Source organism: Panthera onca, chromosome B2 (genome assembly GCF_046562875.1).
Source record: "Panthera onca isolate mPanOnc1 chromosome B2, mPanOnc1 haplotype 2, whole genome shotgun sequence".
NCBI lineage: Eukaryota > Metazoa > Chordata > Mammalia > Carnivora > Felidae > Panthera > Panthera onca.
The window spans coordinates 133163825-133187853 of NC_138343.1; the positions used below are offsets into that span (position 1 = coordinate 133163825).

The following is a 24029-nucleotide window of genomic DNA, read 5'->3' on the forward strand; positions in this document are numbered from 1 at the left end:
CCCTCCTTTTAAAAAAAAAAAAAAAAAAAAGCAGATTTCCTGGCTTCTCTTCGAACATAGAAAGATCTAGCAAGGCGGAGAGCGTGCTTGCGAATTGTCAGAAACCAACTGCAGAAACTACGTACTGTTGTCCCCCCCTTTTGTTTGGAGCATCTGATCTCCTACATTCCTCGTACAGCTGACCACTTTACTCACCTGCTGGCTTAAGGGGCTGGCATATGGTGTTGGGTCTTGATTTTTATTATTATTTGCTTTGTCTTCCCCACTTACACAAGAGACTTCTCGACGGCGATAACCTAACATGTAGTTCGTAGTTCACACAAGTGGATTATCCAGTGATCATCTAGTAAAATCCATTCCCTTCATTCAATAGAGGTCTTACCCTGGAGTGAATCTTCACTACATGTTGACCAATGGGTCATGAGTGTGTTTCTAGAAAAGCCGCAGCTGGCTAGATAAGGGCAGTGGTAAACACCCTATCAGAATTCCCCTGGCTCTGCTGGTGGTATTGATGCTGGGTCAGACGAATTGGGAGGGTTTTCAGTTCTCACACCAACGCAAGGCTCCCTGGTAATCAGACTTTTTTTTTTTTTTCTTTTTCTAGGAGCACTCTTCCTAAGTCAAACTCAGAAGACGGCTCTGTAGGTCAGTACTCCTTTTCTTGGTTTAACGACTTAAAAGAATTTTAATACTTTATAGAACATACAAATGGTGAAAAAACAAAAACCACAAAGAATCTTTCCACCCAGAAAGAAACACTGTTAAGATTTCGATACATACCTTTCCTTTCTTTTTTTTTTGCCCTGTATTTGTGTGGGCTTTCTTTTAAACATATTTGGGATCATACTCTACATATTATAATTTTTTTGTATTGAATAGGTCCTGAGCATTTTCCCACGTTGATTGAATATTCTTTGCAGTAAAAAATTTAAATCTGTATAATATTCCGTCATATTGGATGAACCATATCAACCATCACTTCTTCGCTGGACGTTTAAGTTGCTTCTAATTTTTGCTCTCAGAGAATTGACACTATCCTAAAAATCTGTGAACCTATCCCTGATCATGTCCTTAGGATGAATTCTCTGATTTGGAACTTCTGAATCAAATAGTATGCACAATTAAGGTGTTACATGTCTTATATTTCCTTGATTATAAAATCCAGTCTTGATTTAGTAACACCTTTTCTGTTTGGGTCAGAGTGAGCCTGGTAAGGTCGATTGTGATCAGGAGCAGAAGTGCTCAGATCAGGTTTCGACTTGGAGTTGAATCATGACCCTTCCAAATCAGTGGTTATGGCCTTGGGCAAGTCTCTTGCCTCCTGAAGCCTTGGTTTTCTCATCCACTAAATGGAAAACAATAATACGTCATGTTCCTTGTACATATCAAATGAAATAAACCATTAGCTAGCAAAGTGCCTGGGTATGGTAAGTGCTCAATAAATGTTAGCTATTATTTATTTTTTAATTTGTACCTCCATTTTGGAAGCATTAAAAGAGAGGAAGGTGGTGGGGGGGGGGGGGGAGTATACCTTCCAGTAAAAGAAATACATTATGATCCCTAATTGCCCTAGAGAAAGGTTGCCTTAGTGATAATCCTACCTCTGCTTTAACCCTGCGTGGCTGTTATTTGCTGCAGTGTTTAGCCAGAGACAGCAGGTGCCATCAAGGTCACTTTCAAGATTGTGAGTACATAGGAAGTCTCGGCCTAGCTGGCATGGGTTTTATCCCGTAGCTCCAGGGTGTATCGGAACTTAAATGAGGGCATCTTGTTGTGACACATGATGCCTTTTCTAGCCCGGGAGCCCTGTGGACACGGGTTTCCACACGTCTGTTTTGTGCCATATCGCCTGGCACCACCAGTCTAGACTGTGGAGACCCAACAGCGCATGACTCCGCTGGGTCCTGTTTCCAGTGGCCGCAGAGCAACCAGACACCAAATGGTGACAGTGACAAAGCCTCTGCTTTGAGCGTGCCACATCTACGTGAGAGCTGCTCCTTCGTTTCATTTTTTTTTTTAATTTTTTTTTCTTTTAACGTTTATTTATTTTTGAGACAGAGAGAGACACAGCATAAACGGGGGAGGGGCAGAGAGAGAGGGAAACACAGAATCGGAAGCAGGCTCCAGGCTCCGAGCCATCAGCCCAGAGCCGACGCGGGGCTCGAACTCGCGGAGCACGAGATCGTGACCTGAACCGAAGTCGGACGCTCAACCGACTGAGCCACCCAGGCGCCCCTCCTTCGTTTCATTTTTAAATAAAGACCCACTCTGTTCTTTTTATGTGCTCGCTTCCTTTCCTTTTGCCTTTTCAAAGGTATTCTGTATCAGTGACGATCAGAATCCTACCGAACACTGCAGATGTCTGGCCATGGCAGTGACATTGTTGTTAAGACAAGTGAGACTGTTCCCAGAACCGTCGGGGGTTAGGGGGGGAGGGGAGGAAGGAGGGGTCCCATTTGGGAGAGGTCACAGCAGGATCGCAGTCTGCTTTTCTTGTCATGGAACCCTGGGTAGCTGCAGATAGTAGGTCGCCAAGTAGCCCGAATGCCAGAGGGGTGAGAGTCTCCTCTCCCATCCCGCCCACACCATGGCTGCACCCACGAGCCCTCCACACCCTAGAGAAGGCATGCAGGTCAACCCCACAGGCCCATGGGACCAGCTCTGTTGACTAATCCCCACGGGACATGCCAACCATTCTGTTCTCTTCATTAAATCTGCAATAACAGAACGAAGTCAAGATGGGGATCCACACCAGGGATAACGGCAAAACAAAGTTAACTTCTTAAAGCATCCTATTTGTGGTCTGGTCGAAATAATTGTGGCTGAGACCAGAGGGGGAGAATCTACCACAAGCCAAGACAAGGCAGAATTAGACATCCTAGTTAGACAACATCAAAGCGAATATAAGAATGTGTGTTTGGCCTGCCTTTTTGATGTTGCTTTATTTCTCATCTTAGCCCCACTGCACCATTACTTGCTGCTAGGAAATTTGCATTTCTTTTAAACAACTTTCTAGGCATTTCCAAGTCTTTCACAAACTAAAAGAGAAAAACTGTCTTTTTGTGAAATCAAAGTATTCTTATAAGCTTTGAATTCTAAAGAAGAGGCTACTTTTGTTATTAATGAATTTATTGCTTGTGCCTCCCTCCCCCCCCACTTTTGTTTTTAAAGGAAAAGGAGATTGGAAGAAGAAAAATAAGTATTTCTGGCAGAACTTCCGAAAGAACCAGAAAGGAATAATGAGACAGACTTCAAAAGGTACTGTTACAGCTGATGGACAGTAGGTCCCTTTAGCTCTCAAATGCAGGGAAGCCCTGTGCCACTGGTCTAACTGCACGCTAGAGTGTCAGTGACTCTTTGCCTGGGCTCGTAAAGTCTTCAACTTCTCTGACATTGCCTTCATTACTTTAAGACTTCACCCCAGTGGTGTTTTTTTGTTGGTGTTGTTTTTAAATCAAAGAAAATAAGATGAGAAGAGTCTGGCCAATCTTCCTTTTCATAGGTCTGACGGCGAAGACCAAATCTTTTGTTTTCTCGGTCGCGCCAACCTCAAGAAGATCTTGACCCTCCCAGATCCATCCTAAAAGGGTCTAGAAAGGCATAGCATTTGTTAGGGTTGGACCCACCCCCCACCCGGTCCTGCCACCTGGGGCCTTTGCAGTCTTCTGAACTTGCGACGCTTCTCTGTGGCAGGGACAGTTACGGGGTTGGGAAACTCTAACGGTCTGACATCATGGGAATTTGCCTGGGCAGCTTTGTGAAGGGAGTCCTGCCCTCCTCTTGGCCGTGTCTTTGTTGTTGTTTATATAGTAAGTAAATATGTCGTCCCTTTGCGGCCCCGTTATGTAATTTATGTTTCCCCAGTATTCAGAGAGGGAACAGAAACAGAAACAAAGCCACTTCTGGATTCCTGTCCAGCCGAATGAGGTTATCATGAGATGAAAACTTTCAGTTGCTCACCAGTGACACTGTTTGTTTTCTTTTACAAAGTCGTAGCGTCCTACCCTGTTCAGAATGCTTCCCCAGTCATCGGGACACACGGAAATGAGAAAAGCGGACAGGGACAGCACGTACACCGGTTAGCGCACCTGGGTCCTTGGCAACATTCGGTGGGGTCATTTCAGTTGTCCTGCCATAAAGCTAGGACGCTTCGACATTGCCAGTGTTTCCTTTTGGTATGCACCCAGGATCACTTGGGATGCAGAGTAAGCCTTGGATCCCAACAAAGTCTTATTTAGAAAGAAAGGAAAGGAAAAAGAGAGCGAGAAAGGGATGGGGGGAGGGAGGAAGCCAATAGTTTGCTGGCGCGTGTGGATTTAAAAAAAATAAAAACCATACAAAAACAAAAACAAATCCAGCCAGCTCCCCATCGCCCCCTCCACCATCGGAGGCGACGCAGATAGTAAAATGAATCAAACCAGCAGGCTTGTCTCCTCACCCAGCACGCGCTATTATTCTTCCGGACAAGTAGATGAGTGGCGAAGGGAGCGTGAGTGGTATTTCTGGACTGATTGATTACAAAATGGAAATGAGATAGGGAAACCCGGGGGAACGTGAATTCCAGGGTTGCCCCGACTGCAGCGGGTTCCTGCCGATCTGCGGCCGGACTCTTGTACTGTCCCTCTAGACCAAGGGCAAATTTAGCCATAGCCCAGCATCCTAGTGACACCGAAGCTGGCAAAGTATGCGTAAGAAAGACCGGGCGGGAGAAAGATGAGCGACCAGAGTGTGGGCTTGTTCCCAGTCTGTGCATTACAGCCTCACACGCTGACCAAAAGCACACAAGCCAACGTGGCTCACGTATATTACAGGCAGCGGCCATCCGTTGGCTTTGCGGAAAAGCACTTTGGAAGGATCTTAGCGAGGATGGCCCCGAGCAGTTCTGGCTGCCTTCAGTTTTGAGTGGCAAGCTGAGTTCCCTCCCAGTTTGGATGCGTGTTTATGACGAGGCTTTCAGATGTATACATATATGATAACCTTCCCTCCAGTGAACCAAAATGCCGCATCCCTGCGATTGTATTTATTTGTGCTTCTCCTGTGAGGAACGACAGTCGCACAGTTTAGGAAGAATCTAGGGTCTCACCGGGCTGTAGGTCTTGTTCTGCCGCTGACTCTGTGACCTTCAAGTTCTGTGTCGTGAAAGAGGGGTCCCTCCCTCCCCTCCCCAAAAAACTTTCCTCTTGTTCATATTTGAAATGGAAGGACACAGAGGACCATAGCCAAAGGAGCTTTGGAATGCTTATCGGCTCTAAGCAGGTCTTTAAATTAGGTCTCCATCCCCCGCTGCTATTCCGGACTTCCTGTCAGCTTTCTTCCAAAACTCCTCTGCTAGACCCTCCATCACAAAGGCTCCGATCGTTTTGAAGGGTCTGTGTCTATGGTAACGTCCATAGGCTCTCGGAGCCTGTTTCTCGATAAGACGGACTCGTTGGCTTATTCAAAAGTAGCCCGTTACTGCTTCCCTTGCTCCAGTAACGTACCATGCTACACAGCGCCCTTGAAAGCGAGGAGCTTTCAGGATTAGCTACACAGCGCCCTTGAAAGCGAGGAGCTTTCAGGATTAGCATTCTGTTTTCTCTTGTTTCTTCATTCCGGTCTTTTGTCTTCAATCTCTAGGAGAAGATGTGGGCTACATTGCCAGCGAGATAACAATGAGTGATGAGGAACGGATTCAGCTGATGATGATGGTCAAGGAGAAGATGATCACCATTGAGGAAGCACTTGCAAGGGTAAGAGCATAGATGATTTGGTTTACATTTGTGAGTCCTTGGCCCCCCTGACATGGAAAAATGTTTGGGGACTGCTGAAGCCTGAATGTTTACGTCTGCCCTCCCCCACAACCCCCAGATCCATATATTAAATTCCCATGCCCAATGCCATGTTATTCGGAGGTAAAGCCTTTGGGGGTACTTAGGTTCTAAGGGTGGAGTCCTCATGAATAGACCGAGTGAGCTTATAAAAGAGGCCCCAGAGAGTTCCCACACCCCTTCCCCCATGTGAAGACCCGTGGTGAGAACATTGCTGTCTGTGAACCAGGAAGCAGGTTGTTACCACACACTAAATCTGCCATCCCCTTGATCTGGGACTTTCTAGCCTCCAGAATGATGAGGAATTTCTGTTGTTTTTAAGCCACCTGCTCTATGGCAGGTTGTTATCGCAGCTGTAGGGGACTAAAACCAGTGCCTCAAAGGGTACAGGAATAGATGAAAATAGCGTTTTGATGATAACTTTGGTGGCGGTCATCAGGTACCTATGTCATCGGATAAAATACTGATTCCACTCTCTTTACTTAATACAAGCATTCCATGTTGTAAGTTTTGATTTCCATCTTCAGCGACTACATGAGTAAATGAATGGCAAATATTTTTGAGCTGTTGTGGACCACTTTAACGAGGAAAATGACTCTCTGAATGCCATTGCAAAATTCCCAAGCCTCATCAAAAGATTGATAAGAACATAATAAGGACAAAAAATTAGTAAATAAAAAGCCGAGTAAAATTTAATATAGGACAACCATTGCAAATGTCGGTTCCGTAAGAGACTATCACAAACAAGACTTTGAATAACCTAAAAGTTAAGCTTTAGGTCTACTTTAAACTTTTGCTTCCTTTTATTTCTAAGTAGATATTAATTACAGTTTAGTGTGGCACCCACTTTTTGCTCAGAGTTAAATAGAGCACTAAAAGAACCTAATTAACCCTTAGGGGACTGAGGTAGCATTTGTTACTGAGGTCACAGTGATTAAGAGATTTCCTACTTGGTTGTTGCCAAACCAACTGACTGATGGACTCTTGGGTTTCCACTTTGATCAGCTGGTTTGGTGCTGTGTAGGCAGTGATAAATTCGGCAGGTTTAGAAACAAACGAAAACTTTTAAGTCACCAAGGAACCATTTAATGTGTTAAGACTAGACCACGAAGTAGAATCTGAAAGACCTGAAACCTTGAAACTGTGACAGGAACCCTCAATTTAGTTTAGTGTACCTGACTCTAAACCTCAACAGTTTAAAAGAAAAAAAAAAAAGGTTTAATTTATTGCTGAGACAATTATGGGGGGGAAAAAAAGCACTTGAAAGGAATGGGAGGTGGGACTGGGTGTAGCAGGAGGCCTGAAGGCCAAGGCCACCTTCAGACGCCCATCTGCTGACTTCTCTTGCTCCGTCGACTCGAAAAACTGGAGGTGACCTCGGCCTGCAGTGTCCCTGGTGGACCAAAGTAGTGTTGGGCCAGCGATGGAACAGATGACAGGTGCCAACCCCTTGTCCTTGCTGCAGATCCCCTTTCACGCTCAGCCCGGTCTCCCTCCTCCACCACCCCTCTGGCCACCTGGCCCAGCTGCCAGCGGAAACACAGAGTCCTCTGTGTATTTTCTTTCCAGTTCCGTTCCTCGAGCATGGCATGGCATTTGGGGAAATATCCAACTGGATGCCTAGAAGATACATGTGAGAAACACGAACCTGCATTTAGTTTTACCGCAACAGGCGAGATGTTTACTTCTGCGGAGAAATGCCGCCTGCCTTGCCCTTTTAATCATAAAAATGAAGATCAGAATGCAGACGATGTCTACAGTCGTCTGGCCACACCTATGTTTGGAAAGGGAGTTGCATGGGATGTACCTAATCCAGTTTTCCTGGGGCAGAAGAAAATATTAAAGTGGCCTTGGGCCGCCTGGGTGGCTCAGTTGGTTGAGGTTCTGATTCTTGATTCCGGCTCAGGTCATGATCTCACGGTTCGGGGGTTCGAGTCCCACGTCAGGTTCCACGCGGACAGTGGAGCCTGCTTGGGATTCTCTCTCTGCTCCTCCCCCGCTCATGTGTGCGCACATGCGTGCTCTCTCTCTCTCTCTCTCTCTCGTGCGCTCTCTCTCTCTCTCTCTCTCAAAATAAATAAAAACTTTCTAAAAAGCGGCCTTAACATGGTCAGTTTTAGGTAGCACATTTCTCCCATGCAAGTAATAATCAGGCCTGACCCTGCTTGGCTTCCGAGATCAGGCGAGATCGGGTGCGTTCAGGGTGGGAGGCCCGTAGACTAGGTGGCACATGTCTCTAGTTTGAAAAGCAACAAAGGAATATTTTCAAAGGTGGAGAGAAAAGTTAATTCGAAGCTCTGTCCGAGCCGATCATTTTACCAGCTAGCCACTGTTTACAGGAAAGGAAATCAGAAGTTAACGCCACGCGAAGGTGACACGGCGGTGTGTGCATTCGGGTGGAGAATTTAGCCGTGCCGTCCGTCTGTTCCCAGGTGGGCAGCCTTGCCGACTCTCGGGGCAGAGCTCCATCAAGAGGTCAAAAACATTTTCTGTAAGGCGATCCAGAAGCACAGGTTTTGGTGAAGAACAAAACCGATGACGTTCTCCAAACTTTACGAGATTCTGCACGCTAAGATGGGTGTCCTTTGCCAGACGATGAAGTAGCAGGGAAGCCCTTTGGCCCGCCCTCGATAGGGCAGCATACGTCTTCAGCTACTAGTGCCTGGATGGGCTGCTGCATTGGCCAGAGACAGCACACTTGAAGCAAGACGTTATTTAGAGCAGATAATAGTCTGTGGAAAGGATCTGCCTCTTTAATGACCAGGTCAAGGAGCTAAATTTACTTGGTCGTGGTATTAAAAGAAAACCCTTTGACTTGAACCTCTCGATGAGAATGGTCCTTCAGGACATCGGGTGTAGGTTTCTCTCACTGTCAATCAGACACCTTAAGACCCGTGGGTAGAACGTCTAAATGTTACCCCTGAGGGGACAACCCAGGATCAGGAGAGAAATTTGCCTGTGAGCTGTTTGTGGAGCTGGGAGTATCCCCCGGTACATCCTTGTATTGGGAGCATTTTGTGTAATGTCAAAGACAGGTTGGTCCGTTATGCTTTGTTTATATGAATTTGATCTCATTGATGGATGTTTTATACACAGCCGTGATTCGCACACCTGAAAATCCCAGTTGTCGATACCAACTGAGATCAAAATGAAAAAGGCTACAAGGAATTAATATGTGAAACACCACTGTAAGCCGCAAAGCAGCATTTGAAGAGAATGACCTTTGTGAAACAACACTGTATTTTTTTGAATGTGTAATTTAAACAGACAGTGGCTTAACTTAGGGTTTTTATATTTTGTTAACTGAATACTTCCATCAAATCTAACAGCACTTCAAACATTTTCTAATAGTTTTGTGGTGGATACTTACTACATATGCTTTAGAGAAGTCAAGCTTATTAGTAAAAAAAAATTGGGAGGGGTCTAGGTAATTAGCATATTCCATATAACACAACTTCCAGGTGCTAATTTTTTAAAAAATATATATTTTTTTGAAGGGGAGAGAGACAGAGTGTGAGCGGGGGAGGGACAGAGAGAGAGGGAGACACAGAATCGGAAGCAGGCTCCAGGCTCTGAGCCATCAGCACAGAGCCCAATGCAGGGCTCAAACCCATAAATTGTAAGATCATGACCTGGGCCGAAGTTGGACACTTAACCAACTGAGCCACCAAGGTGCCCCCCAGGTGCTAATTTTAAAAGCATATGTAACTCTTGGTAAGTAAGTTCAAGGTGTTCACATCTTGGGATAGTTCTGAGATACTTGGAATCCACAGGCTATTCATTTATCGGGTACTTTTTGTGGTGTGTGAGGATGGGTGGGTAGGGAATAAACTCCATTCTAAAGTTTTGGCTAGAAGAGAACTCTCTTGCTTTGGAACAGTAATGCTCAGCATGATGGAGCTATGTCGTAGGAAAATATGTCCTTTGACATTTTACCTGGAAGCACTATCTATAGGAAATTGAGGGAGACCTGTAACCATGATTTAATAATCATATTTCCTAAAATATAATTATCAATACAAAAGACTACTCATGTAACTTGATCCAGTTACTAAATATTACATATTTATCCATCTGGAAAACATGTGGCTGGTTCCATAAGGTCGTATCTGTGTGAAAGTCCTAAATAAAGTCTTTGAGGCTTATTAAAAAAAAAAGGGGGGGGGGGGCTCAATGTTTGTTGCTGACTTGACTGCCGCTAAGTGAGGGAAGGTAGCAGAAGAGCCAGAGGAAAAATCTGGACAGAGATGCGATTTTAGGAGAAATCTAGCTTCAGAACCATCCCCTAGGGAGTAGGGAGCCCTGGAAGGTGAATTGCCTTGTAAAGTTGTCCTGCCAGAGAAAGAGAGGCTTAAAGCTGATTGGGGAGGAGGAGGCAGCCTTCTAGATACCTCTGGGAAATGAATCCTGTCGACCACGGAGAGTTCTCCAGAGAGAATTATAGGGTGTAGATGTGAGCCCAAATCCACAGTAACTGGGGAAGTGATGAACAGTTTTGTCAACAGAGTCTGGGCATCTGGTATACCAGAGCTCACACTTATAAACTGGGAACCTATATATATTATTAAATTATTTCCTTGCAGCAGCAACTGTGATCAGTCACAGAGATCTGGACAACTACAGAGGCTTATGGAGAGAATCCATAGGAAAACAACAAAATGATTGTGGGGTTTTTAAAATAGATCCCATGGGTGAAAAATGGTAAAGATCTATCTCCAAGAAGAAGCAGAAAAGAACTTAATCACTGTCTCCAAGTATATGAAGGATGATTAAACAACATCTCTTCAGGATGTACTGAAGAGTGTTTTGTTTTATTTTGTTTTAATCTCTACTGAGGACAGAATAAAAGGAAATGAAGTTAAATTGCAGCTGGAGGGGATTTAGATTAGATATAATATAAATGTTCTTTTCTTGTAGAAATGGGACATTTTAGTATCTCCTCAAAGGTTTTAAAAATAGAGTAAGCATTAACCTACTAAAGATGGCCATCCCTCTAGGAATCATGTCCTAGACTTCAAGTATGAGCAAACTATGGGACTTAAGAAAATAGGATGTGAAAGGAGTATTTCCTCCTGAGACAGACACACACGCATGTGCACACACACACACATACACGTGCACACACATACTTCTGTCATTGTTTTAAAACTGTACATTTGCTTTAAAAGATCTAAGTTCTCAAATGAAATCATCAATTGTCTTTCTTCCATGAAGTTATATTTAAGTCAGAGCTTCTTTGGGAGCAAAGTGGAATATAAAAGAGTAGTTATATATATATATATATATATATGTATGTATGTATATAAAATCAGGTTAGGTTTTCCCCTTGTAAAACGCACTTCAAATTCTTTTTAGAGATCCTGTTTTATAACTCTAAAACGTAGAATTTTATTTTTTAATTTTTTGTAATGTGGGGGAGGGGCAGAGAGAGAGGGAGACACAGAATCTGAAGCAGGCTCCAGGCTCTGAGCTGTTAGCACAGAGCCCGATGTGGGGCTTGAACCACAAACGGTGAGATCATGACCTCAGCCGAAGTCGGACACTTAACCGACTGAGCCACCCAGGAGCCCCAGGAAAGAGCATTCTCCTACATAAATGTACTATAAAGATTAGAGTAAAAATAATGCCCCTAATGTGCTAAAATGATATTAAATGTACTAAAATGTATTAAAATGATATTAGCAAAGAGCAAACAAACTCTTGGAGTTGATGTGAACTTTGAGTTCTCTTTGATCTGAAACCACAAGGGTGGTGATAATACTATGCTCATACTGAGTCTGTTGCATGCGTTCGGTGTGCTAAGAGTTTTGTTGTATTAAGTGATTGTGGTAGTTGTTTCGTGAGATAGTTTTCCGTCATCCTCATTTTCAAACTGAGGCACGGAGGAGTTACGTAATTGGCCCAGGGGTTCCCGATTGGTTCTGCAGCCAATTAATCACTATGATCTGCCTTCCCCAGTCTGTCTCCCGTCACAAGTATGCACAGAAAAGAATTTCCTGGTAGGAGTGATACTTCAGAAAGTTGCTTTTCCCTCGAGGGATATTGTCAACATGATGACTTTGCTATATCTGTGTAGCTCCTGTAGGTTGAAGACCATCTCCTGGGCTGTTAGGTCAGATCATTCATTTCTGGTTTTCTGGTGTCTTGATTTATGGAACTGATTTAATCAGTGTCTTAAATTTGTATCTAAAAACTACTTTATAATAGAATTTTAATACAATGGCAACTTCAGTGTATTTTGTTGCAGAGTTAAATTTCTACATGTTTTATGAAAACACACTTGGAACTTCTCACATTTGCCATTCTAAAAGACCTTTCATCGAATTCTGTTGCCTTAAAATTTGCCAATTTCTTATAATATCTCACTTGTCTTTCTATTTCAGAAAGTAGAAACCTAGTGTCTAAACTCAAACTTTAGATTAGTCTCTGAACATATTCTAGATAGTTGGTTATTTTCCTCTCATCCACAAGGTTCTCCAATAAAGCCCATAATGTTTGTTAGGTGATAACATGTAACTGGTAACTTGAAGCAGTCTAGAACAAGAAAAGCAAGTGATTTTAGAATGTCCATTTCCGGCTTCCACCTGTGTCTTATCAAAATGTCCATAGTCTACCCCATTGTGTCTTCTACAAAGAGAAGTAATTCAGAGGCCACCCTACAGACAATTTCTGTTTTTGAACTTACAATTGAACTGAGAAAGATCAGTGTTGATGCTGGAGGGCCTTGGAGTGAAAATCAAGGTTGTTTTTAGAACACGGGATACAAAGAGTCCGTTGTGCCCGTCAGGTTGGTGTAGATGAAAAATCACAGGGCAGGCCGCCCGTTTCCCTCTCAGTTTCGAGAACCTCGTCTTTGGCCGGCACTGAGACCCCAGCAGTGGCATGAAGAAGGTGCCCAGAACATTCTCTCTGCTGCTTGGTAGACAGTCCTGGCCGTTATTTTCATTTCAGTCTTTCATTTTCTCTTGTTGTAGCTCAAAGAGTATGAGGCCCAGCACCGGCAGTCAGCGGCCTTGGACCCTGCCGACTGGCCAGACGGTTCCTACCCGACGTTCGATGGCTCGTCAAACTGCAACGTAAGTTTGCTGTCTCTTTGAGCATCTCGACCACTTCTACCAGACAGTAGATCTTAGGCAGTTTCTGCCTTGGGACTTCTTTCTGCATCTACCAGGTCCCACCCAGATCTGAAGATAAGTGTCTCTTCTGACACATTACTCAGTTTTCTTTGCTTGATAGACTTACCTGCAGTCCAAACAGTGCTAGTCATGCTCTGTTTTTTAGTTGTAAATTCTGTGTAACTTAACATTTAATCTTCCAAGCACTTTCAGTTCGATTAATAATTCAGTTAAGTGGCATTAAGCACGAATGCTGTGCAATCATCACCAAAATCTACTTCCAGAACTTTTTCATCATCCAAAACAGAAATTCCATAGTCATTAAACAGTAACTCCCTTTCCCTCATTTTGGGAAACCACCACTCTACTTTTTATCCCTATGAAATTTGACTATTCTAGGTCCTTTATGTACATGGGATCGCAGTCTTTGTCCTTCCGTGTCGGGTTTATTGCATGTAGCATAATGTTTTCAAGGTTCATCCACCTTGCGGCCCATGCCAGAAGTTCATTCCTTTTCTAAGGATAAATAATATGCCACCATATAGATAGACCGTATTTTGTTTATCCATTTATCTGCTGATTGACACTTGGGTGTTCTACCTTTTGGCTGTTGTGAAAAATGGTGCTGTGAACATCGGTATACAAATATCTGAGTCCTTGCTTTCACTTCTTTTCAGTGCGTCTCTTGGAGTAAAATTTCTAGATCACATGTTAATTACGTGTTTACTTTTGTAAGGAACCACTCTACTGTTTTCCACAGTGGTTGAATCATTATATATTTCTGACAGCAATGTGTGAAAGTTTCAGCTCTGTACTTCTCACCAACACTTGTAATTTCCCCCTTTTTCGTTAATAGCTATCCTAAAGGGTATAAAATGGTAATGAGAAGGTATATATATATATATTCCTTAAAGAAATGTCTATTCAAGTTTTTTGCTCATTCTTGAATTGGGTTGTTTTATTGTTGGCTGTTGAATTACAGGCGTTCTTTGCATATTCTGGCTATTAATCTCTCGTCAGAAGCACGATGTGTAAATAGTTTCTTTCATTTTGCGGTTGCCTATTTCACTGTCTTGACAGTGTCCACACCCAGCATGAAGCCCGATGCGGAGCTCGATCCCACGACCCTGGGATCGTGACTTGAGCTGAAACCAAGAGTAGGATGCTTAATCGACCGAGCCACCCACACATCCTCTCCCATTTTCTTTTAAGAGTTTTATAGTTTCAGCTCTTAAGTTTAGGTCTTTGGCCCATTTAAAGTTAATGTTTATATATGATGTAACATATGGGTCCAACTTCATTCTTTTGTAGATAGATAACCCAGTTTTCCCAGAACCATTTGTTGAAAAGACTGTTCTTTCCTCATTAAATGGTCTTGGCGTCCTTTTAAAAAATTAATCGACCGTATGCTGGGGTTTATTTCTGGGCTCTCTGATTTTATTCCGTTGGTTTACATGTCTGTCCTTTGTAGGTATTCTATTGTTTTGATTAGTGTCGCTTTGTAGTAAGTTTTGGAATCAAGAAGTGCAAGGCCTCCAGCTTGGTTCTTCTTTTTCAGATTGATTTGGCTGCTCAGCTGCCTTGAGATTTCTTGTGAATTTTAGGATGGGTTTTTCTATTTCTGCAACAGATGCTGTGAGATTCATTCTTGTTTTGTTTTTGTTTGTTTGATTTTTTTTTATTTTATTTTTTTTGATGCCATGAGATTTTGACAGGGATTGCGCTGGGTCTGTAGCTTGATCTGGATGGTATTGTCATCTTAACATGAAGTTTTTCCAACCCATGTACACAGGATATCTTTGCATTTATTTGTCTTCTTTCATTTCTTTCAGCAATGTTTTATAATTTTCAGTGTATATGTCTTGCCTTAAGTTTATTTTTAAGTATTTTAGCATTTTTTTGATGCTATCGTAAGTCATATTGTTTCCTTATTTTCTTTTTCACATTGTTCATTGCTAGCGTATAAAAACAAAACTGATTTTCACATGTTGATTTTGTGGCCTGCAACTTTGTGGAATTGGTTTGTTTGTTTATTAAAGTTTACTCACCTGTTTTTTAGAGAGAAAGCAAGCAGGGGAGGGACAGAGAGAGAGGGAGATAGAGAATCCCAAGCAGGCTCTGCGCAGTCAGATCTGTGAGATCATGATATGAGCCGAAACCAAGAGTTGGACACTTAACCAACTTAGTCACTCAGGTGTCCCACAGAATTTATTCATTATCTTTAACAGTTTTTGTGTGATGGAATCTTGAGAGTTTCTCCATATGAGATCATGTCATTTGTGAATGGAGACAGTTTTACTTCTTTTATTTGGAGGACTTTTATTATTCATGGTATTTAAAAAAAAATTTTTTTTAATGCTTTTTATTTTTGAGAGAGAGAGAGAGAGCGCACAAGTTGGGGAGGGGCAGAGAGAGAGGGAGACACAGAATCCAAAGCAGGCTCCAGGCTCCGAGCTGTCAGCACAGAGCCTGACGCGGGGCTCGAACTCACCGACTGCGAGATCATGACCTGAGCCGAAGTCAGATGCTCAACCGAGTGAGCCACCCACGCGCCCCTCACACATTCCGCTTTAACTTGTGCAATTGCCTCTATCTAAAATACCTTCCTTGAGATTTTCCCAGGTAAAAATCTGTGCGTCCTTCAAAGTAAAGTCCAACTTCAGTCTCTCTGAAACCTCCTTTAGTCTCCTTAAGTATATTTTATTGCTTCCCACTCTGTGCTTTTGTTAAACTAGCTTCGTACCTGAAACCTGACCATTATCCTGGAGTATCAGAATTCACTGGACACATTCTAACCTCCTTGGGAATCGTGAGCTCCTTGAAAGACACGCTATGTTATCTTTGTGTCTCCAGCGAGTGTCTGACTCAGTGTCCAGTTCATATGGTGTGTTTGTGTTTGAGAAATACTAGTGAACAAAGTTGCATTTAAGCGTTCATCTTTCCTGGCTGCCTTAAGAGCATGTTTCACGTCCTATAACCACAGACTCCGTCTTTACGGCCTCTTTGCATCTAAGCAGCAAATGATGGCTTATCAGAGGTAAATATAAGCCTCGTGCTACCTTCTTGTCTCCGATTTCCTGAGTCAAGCACCAGATTTCCATTTCAGCTAAAAAAACATACCAAAAAAACAAAACACAAAACAAGCCCCCAGAGGATTATTAATTTGAAAGCCCTGCTTGGTTTGCTTTTGTGTGAAAGAGACTGAGAAGTTAGCGTTTGTAGTAATAAACGTATCGTATGCTGGCCAGCATTGTGTCCTGGGACTGTGAAGTGATCAAAAGAACTGTGTTTGTGGATTTCAGGGTGCTTTTTTGGGTCTCCTATCCCCTAGTCCTAAAGACCAGCATGATACAAATGTAAATCATGAACCCAAAGAATCATGAAGAATAAATACAGTAACTCAGGACTGATGTGATTCAAACCCAGTTTGGGGAGAACACAAAGACCCAGTTGTCCATAGTGGGTCCTTTAGTATCAGGCTCCCTGCGTACTGCCCTGATTAACAGCATCTGAGTCAAGGGGGGAAGGTTATAAGATGATCCAGTCGGAAAAGCAGGACTATAGAAAACCTCCCACACTTGGACCGCAAGGAGGGAGGCTCGTCTCGTTTAGGAAAAAGTTAATATAAACCAAGTACTATAGTGGTCCTGAACGAGCGGCTAGGAAAGCGTTATTAGGCATTGTTTTGTTTGGATCCCCTTCAGCGGGTACATCAGAACCAACATCTTAGTATAAATTGTCGGAATAAAATGGGTTCGTCTTAGAAGATGGACATTCGTTGTCTTGAGCGTTTCTTTGTTCGTTTAGGAGACATCTTGCCAAGCGCTTGCTGTATACCAGGCTTAGGGTTAGATATTCAGGTTACAAAGGTAGAGAAGCGGGAGAGACGAGGTCCTGCCCTAACGGAGTCTACCCCGCGGCGTAGAGGTAAAAATCACCCCCCACATGTGCTCACACAGACCTGAGACGTCATGTACGCACTTACATTATTCGCATCTTAGCAAACTGCTTCTTCATAGATGACTCAAAAAATAAATCCAGCTTGTTCTGTTTGGATGGAGGGCCAGAAATACCATGTGCACCCTCCATTTCTAGTACAGTCTTCCAGAAGCTCTAGAGTGACTTTTTGCTCAGAGGTAGGTGGAGACAGGCCATTCAGCAGCCATGGAGTTTTCTGAAGTGCTGTTATTTACCCCGTGTATTTTGCTAGCTAGCTTTGTGCAAACAGCCCACACCCATTTTCAGTCACCCTGTTCGTTCCTACAGCTGACCACCACTTGTTTAAAGTTTGCTTGAACTTGATTGCAATCTTAATGTAGGTGACACTCGCCCCTCTTCCCCCACGTCCTGTGTTTTTATGGAGACTCAGCAAGAAACTCCTTCCAAAATAGTCCTCCTCAATTATGCTACGTTCGCCTGAGAGCAGAGTAATTAATTTCAGATAATTCCCACTGGGTCCTGCTCGAGCCGCGGTGGTTTAGGCGCTTTGATTATCTTTTGTGCAAGGGCGAAGGCTTTTCAGTTTTCCATTGATTCTTTTCCATACTGAGATGTAAATAGCCCACTGGCCATAGTCGGGAATGTCCAGGCCATGAAAGTTTCAGGGATCATAAGCCCTTTGTCACCCGACCTCAATGCCTATATTGATGCCTGCCGTGCTTTAGGATTTCATTTGCATTGATTTCATAGGCTTCCCCACCCCCGTAACTGACATGAGATAATTGAGCGTTGCTCCACAATAAATCCATATTCACATTCCTGGTTTCCAAGAATGTAAAGTACTAAAGATAGTTACCAGGGGAAGTGAAAAATAGCTTTCTCTTTGCCAGAGGAGAATGTGTTCTCTGCTGTTTTTCATTAATAACAAACTTCTGTTGTGAGTGTTAGAGTTTAAAAAAAAAAAAAAAAAGTTGCTGGTTGAGTACTTAACTTGACTCCCTGTTAAATATCTGGACATTTATTTTAATTTATTTTATTTTGATAAATTTTATTTCCTTTCGTGAGGGGAAGGTTAAGAGTTCTCATTTTAAGCCTTCAACTTTATGCCTTGAGGTTCAATTTACCTTCCGGTTAAGACGACGTTCAAGGAAATCATGCTCTTCATCCTCCTGGGGTTTATAGCTTTTTACTCAAGGCACAAGTTTTACTAAATCACAATTTTTGTGTTTCTACAAATCGGTAGGTAAGCGTTGGTGATCTATATTTGGCTCTTACATATTGATGAAAACATTTGCGGTAAAACGTCTTTCCAAGAAACGTCAGATTGTCAATTGTTTAATTATGATGCTATTTAAGTTATTTTAAAAAATACATGATGTCGAGGAAAAACTAAAGCAACAACGGGGACAGTGAGGCACGAGAGCTCCTAGAGTCCATTGCAGACATTTATTTTCGTCCCTTTTGTTGGTTTCTCTTGATACAACATGTGTTCCAGAAAAAGCCTGGAATTATCTTTCTGTATCTGGAGCTTCTTGACTAGGGTGAAGCAAGTGTAGTGAAACGTTGGGTGAAGTGAGTTATTTGGTAAAGCAAGCCATCGGTTTAGAATTGATCTACACTGGGGGAAATTGAGTTGGGAAGTATTTGTGCAAAGAGTGGTGTAATGTTACAGCTGAGGTATAATAACACCTTCCATCCATGTGTGCGTCTCTTTATAGCCTTTCATTCTGGCTTTGGATAGATTTCGAGGCTGACCTGGCTTGAGGCACGGGAGAGCCGTGTGGTTGAACCGAGCTCCAGAGTTTGGGCAGCGGAGACAACGTCAGGCGGTCGCTTCTTCCACATTTTACAAAATACTATTTTAAGTGATTGAGGACTTTTAAGGTCGCAACTAAAATATCCCCATAGTATGAGATGTTTTGGTTCACATATAATGCAAGACCATTAAATCTTTTGGGGGCTTCCTAAAAATTACAAACTAAACTTGTCCCTTACTGCCAGACAGGCTTTACTTAGGTTTTTCAGAGTCATTTCACCTGCCTAACATCAAGCCAGAGGATTTGGGTCTGATATTTTGAAAGGAGGGATGGCCACAGCCTTAGTCTAAACTAGAACTTTCTAAAAGATAATGTGCGGAAAGCCAGGAGACCGCATTCTACAAAGTGACTTGTTTAATGGTTCCTGTGCTGAATGGCTTGATTTACATTATGGCCAAAGAAAAGGTTAACAATTGAATCACTTAACACAGAATGTGGTGGGAAAACAGAGCCCATGCACATGGGGCGGCCCCTTCAGGAACAGACTGATCTGTCCTCCTTGTTCAAGGGACGTCCTATATTGATGCTCCTTTTTAGAGTCTGATAGTATGGGTTGAACCAGATTTTTTTTTAATTGGTTTTTTTTTTTAACCTGGCTGTCTTTTTTTTTTTTTTTTAAGTGTATTTATTTGTTTTGAGAGACAGAGAAAGAGAGGGTGGAAAAGGGGCAGGGAGAGAGAGAAAGAACCTCAAGCAGGCTCCGTGCTGTCAGCACAGAGCCCTACAAGGGACTCAAACCCACGAACCATGAGATGACCTGAGCCAAAACCAAGAGGCAGATGCTTTAACTAACAGAGCCACCCAGTTGACTATCTTAATCTGTTTATTTTGAATATGTTTCTTTTACTAGGGTGAACTTCTAGGCAATGTGTAGAAGTTAAAATGTATCAGAAGTTTTATTTTTATATTTCAAAGGTATTAGAAGAAAATATAAATCAATATCATTAGCTTCCTCACTTGGGGAAATCTGAACCCTAAGGAAGACTTTCTTTTTTATGACAACACATGTCGAATTTACAAAATTTTCTCCCACCTTTAAATACTCCTAGCAATTATAAGAACATATGATTTTCATATTTTGCTGACTCTGAGTGAATATTTATTGGATGAATAGACTACGTGAAGATTCACATATACCACAGAATTAGAGTTGGCATTATAGGTAAGGTAAAGGTTTTCCCATGAAAATGGTTGACTTCCTTATACTATCTTTTCCCTCCTATCTTGTGTTTTACAAGGAAATTTAAGAAAGGGAAGATTCCAAGCATAAAAATAGCTTACATTTCTGAATAAACTGGCTGCTGTTAGTGGTGTTCCTATTTTTTTTCTTTGTATCTCTTTTCCTAGAGACATTTTTTCCCCCTAACTCTTAATATATGGGTTTCAGCTTAACAGAATGCTAATTGGCAACATAAATTTGGATTTGGGGCTAGAAAATGGTTCTGCTTGTTGCTATTAGCTGGGCTTGAACACGGGTTGGTTGGATGTGTGCTTCAGCTCTTTATTTCTTCCACAGAAGAGTTTTACTCACTTGACTTGTAATATGATCAGGAAAAAGAGCAACATTGCCCACCAATAATGGGCCAGAGGGCATTTATAGGGTGCATCCCTGGGACAGATACCCGCAATTCTTTATACCGTGCTGTGTTCCATTGTGCCAGAATAATGGCCACTTTTCTAATCTTTCTAAATGGAACTATGTTAAAAAATAACTTATTGATTCTGGTCTTTTAATGCATACTTAAAGCCTTCAGATGATTATTCAGACCTTTATGGATACTTTCTATAAATTTCTTTTTTATTTGGCTGGGTGGGAATGCACAGGAAGAAATACTACTCTTAATTTCACTAAAAGTGAGTTTGAAACTGAAATGATAGTAAAATAGGGACATATTAAAATTCTCTTTAGAAGGGTAAAAGTAATGATTCTTTAGACCTGCAGCTTGAGTCCAGGAGATAAAACTCAGCCCATTGGAGCAGCACGCCTAGTGAAGTCTCTCAAGAAAGAGAAGTTGTGGTTTTTGTTTATTTGTTTGTTTTTTGTTTTGTTTTTTAATGTTTATTTTTGGAGGAGAGAGAGACGGAGTGTGAATGGGGAGGGGAGAGAGAGTGAGGGAGATACAGGATCTGAAGCAGGCTCCAGGCTCTGAGCTGTCAGCACAGAGCCCGATGCAGGGTTTGAACCCATGCACCTCGAGATCACGGCCTGAGCCGAAGTCAGACGCTTAACCCACTGAGCCACCCAGGCGCCTCAAGAGGAATTTTGTTCTAACTGCATATAAGCTTGACCAAGAACCACTGCTGAGATGATTCCTTGTCATTTGTTCCGCACCGCCCTCCCATCCCCAGCCTTCTCCCTGGGAAAGGGGCCAAAGTTTGAGGCGTGTATTTGCTAGGAGTCCCTGAAGATCATCCTCTTTGAACAAAGCCAGAAAGGAGGCTCCCCCTGCCAGGAAAGCCAGGCGCTGGCCTGGCGTGCTTAGGGGAGGGACCCCGTTAAGCTGGACGCGGGCGTTGGGTTCAGATCCAGCTCTACCACCTGTTAGCTCCGAATCAGTGGGAAAGTTGATTCACCGATTTGTGCCCTGTTTTCTCGTTTGGAAACCTGGACGAGTGTATCTATCCCCTACAGGCGTCGCAAGAATTTCACGGCCCAAAGTAAACACCCGGTGAATGCCAGCTTCTGTTTATGCTGAGATCTTCTACCTTTCGGTTCCCTGTTCCTCTTGAAATACTTTGAGTTCCCCCGAAAGTACTCTTTGAACGTGTCATTCTCAGGCTAGCCGATGGGCTGGCGTTGTCAGAACAAGCACCAGGCAGCTAGGGCGCGTTCACTTAGTTACGCTTTCACCAGACCACAGAACCAGGTTTACTTTCGGCTTCAGAAGGTGGTATCGCCGTAAGCGGGTTTAGGGGTGGGTCCGATAGGATTTCAGGGTTCGTGTGCTGTAGGATCACTGTTTGGGAAGAATAAGCGGTTAATCGTCCTGCAGTTACCTAGGGCCGCGCGGTGCCGTGAGTCCCTGAAGATCATCCTCTTTGAACAAAGCCGGAAAGGAGGCCTCAGCGAGTGTGTGGCCGTGGGCTTCCGCGCCTGTGTCACGCCTGTGTCGCAGTGGAAATGCTCTCGTGGCGGGCCCAGAAGTAACTGGGGATTCGGCTCCCTGCACCTGGCAGACTAACCAGGCACAGCGCATTCCTCACCGGTCTGTACAGTTACAGAGAGTTGAGGTCGCTACCTGCGCAGCCTCCTTAGCATATCAAGGGCTACGCGGGCAGAAAGAAGCAATGGCAAAATACCCAGGTTCTACGCAGTCCGAGGGTCGCTGTTTTTAACACTGAGGGCGGCTTTGGGATACATTCTGGTCTGTCGTTTCTTTTGGAAGGGTGAGCCAGATGAAACTGGAGTGTCTAGCTTTTGACCTATAAAATGGCATTTTATTTGTCCAACCCAGTACAGGAATACCAAAGAGGACATACCCCATTTCCCCAGCTAGCTGATTGTATCTAAGTAAAGATATTTGTAACGCCGTCTGGGTTCAGGATTGGCGTATTAGGTTGGGAATGCCAGTTTTTAGTTTGCTTTTGGAAGCAACCTCAGGGAGGTTGGGGTAAGAGAGGATTTCCATCACTTGTTTAATGAGATTTACTGCGTGTTAATCCCTCCTTGAATCATTTGCCCTAGTGTCCGATCTTCTACAATGGATGGGCTGGAGAGATACAGGCTCGTGCTGTGGTTCAAGAGTCGGATCTGGCCCAAGGGCCACCTCTAGCCTAAGCTAATTCCTTCAAGTCACAGGCTGCTCATCACTTTGTTTCAAGTCCATTTGAATGTTAAGTTGCCAGTTACCCATTTTATCAAAACTCAGCATCTGATAATGAGACAATTTTTGAGAGAGAGACAGAGCTCAAGCGGGGAGGGGCAGAGAGAGAGAGGAAGACGCAGAATCCGAAGCAGGCTCCAGGCTCCGAGGTGTCAGCACAGAGCCCGATGCGGGGCTCGAGCCCACGAACCACGAGATCATGACCTGAGCCGAAGTGCGACACTTAAGCCACTGAGCCACCCAGGTGCCCCGGAAAGCGATATTTTAATACAACCAAATTCTAATTATTTACAGAATAATGTCTGTAGGAACATCCCTTTATTCTCTTTTCCTTGTCTCTTGTTCCTCTCCCTCTTTGTACCTTACCACACCCTCTGTCGTCCCTTATTGATTGTTCTACTCCTGGTATGATGCTAATATACACTGCATAATTAGTTCCTAAAAGGTTTATTCCCTGCCCTTTTGACCCAGAGCGCAGGTGAAAGAATGCTATTTTGAGCATCATTTGACTCCTTTGTTGCGCAAACACTATTGAGTACCTACTACATACTAGTCCCTATACATAGATGTTTGTATATGAGAGGGAGAGAGAGACCAGTGGATAGCATGGCTGGGGGCTTATTTGGCATATTCCCACCTCGTGTGTTAAATATACACACAAAATCCATTCGGCGCCAGTGAGGAGAGTTTGGGAAGCCTTCCCAGAGAAGGTGTTTGAAACTGAGTGAGAGTGGGGCGCCTGGGTGGCTCAGTCGGTTAAGTGTCCGACTTTGGCTCAAGTCATGATCTCGTGGTCTGTGGGTTCGAGCCCCGTATCGGGCTCTGTGCTGACAGCTCAGAGCCAGAAGCCTGCTTCGGATTCTGTGTCTCCCTCTCTCTCTCTCTGCCCCTCGCCAACTCGTGCTCTGTCTCTCAAAAAAATGAATAGACGTGAAAAAAATTTTTTAAAAAATGATAAGGATTCACCAGGAGAAGAAAGAGAAACATGTCAGGTAGAGGTAGCAACGAGGCTTGAGCATAGATGAAGAGGTGGGTCAGTCTTAAAACTTGGACCATGGGAGGAAATGGATTTAAATAATACAGCTTTTCTCTAGATCAGTATTTTGATTTGTAGGGTATAGATTATGGTTCTTTGTTCATTCTTATACGTTGGTTCTATAATAGATTATTTCGGTCCTCTCTTTCCTTATGACTGCAATTTCTTGTCTTTGAAGTCTTAATTGAATTCATGTTCTTATTATTTCACAGAGTGAAGCAACTGTTAGGAATTTCTTCCTGCACCTTGAGTTGTATTTTCTTCTGATAGGGAGACAGGATCCAAAGATAGGATCTCTAAGTTCTTCCATGCTTTTTCTCTCTCTTTTTTCCCCTTGCTATAAGTTGGTTTGAGGAGTGGTCATATATTTCTTTTGACCTTGATCATGCTTGGGTAGCTCAGGTCAGATTTTCTGTTTGTGCTGATATAATGAAGATTACTCTTTGACCTGTTTGTCATGCTATCTGACCATAGATTGTTTCCCTTCTTCC

At 43.2% G+C, this 24029-nt stretch overlaps 1 protein-coding gene and 1 pseudogene across 5 annotated transcripts in view; both read left to right on the forward strand.

Annotated features, from left to right (window-relative positions):
- Positions 1–24029, forward strand: part of SASH1 (SAM and SH3 domain containing 1) — a 314865-nt gene that overhangs the window by 229723 nt on the left and 61113 nt on the right. For all 5 annotated transcript variants that reach the window (XM_078447431.2, XM_078447430.2, XM_078447428.2 and 2 more), the window contains 4 exons: positions 605–645; positions 3172–3258; positions 5617–5729; positions 12782–12883. In XM_078447431.2, the coding sequence (XP_078303557.2) occupies positions 605–645; positions 3172–3258; positions 5617–5729; positions 12782–12883 (343 nt within the window). The remainder of the gene's footprint in view (positions 1–604; positions 646–3171; positions 3259–5616; positions 5730–12781; positions 12884–24029) is intronic.
- On the forward strand, positions 5867–9019 carry LOC132666541 (lanosterol 14-alpha demethylase-like; annotated as a pseudogene).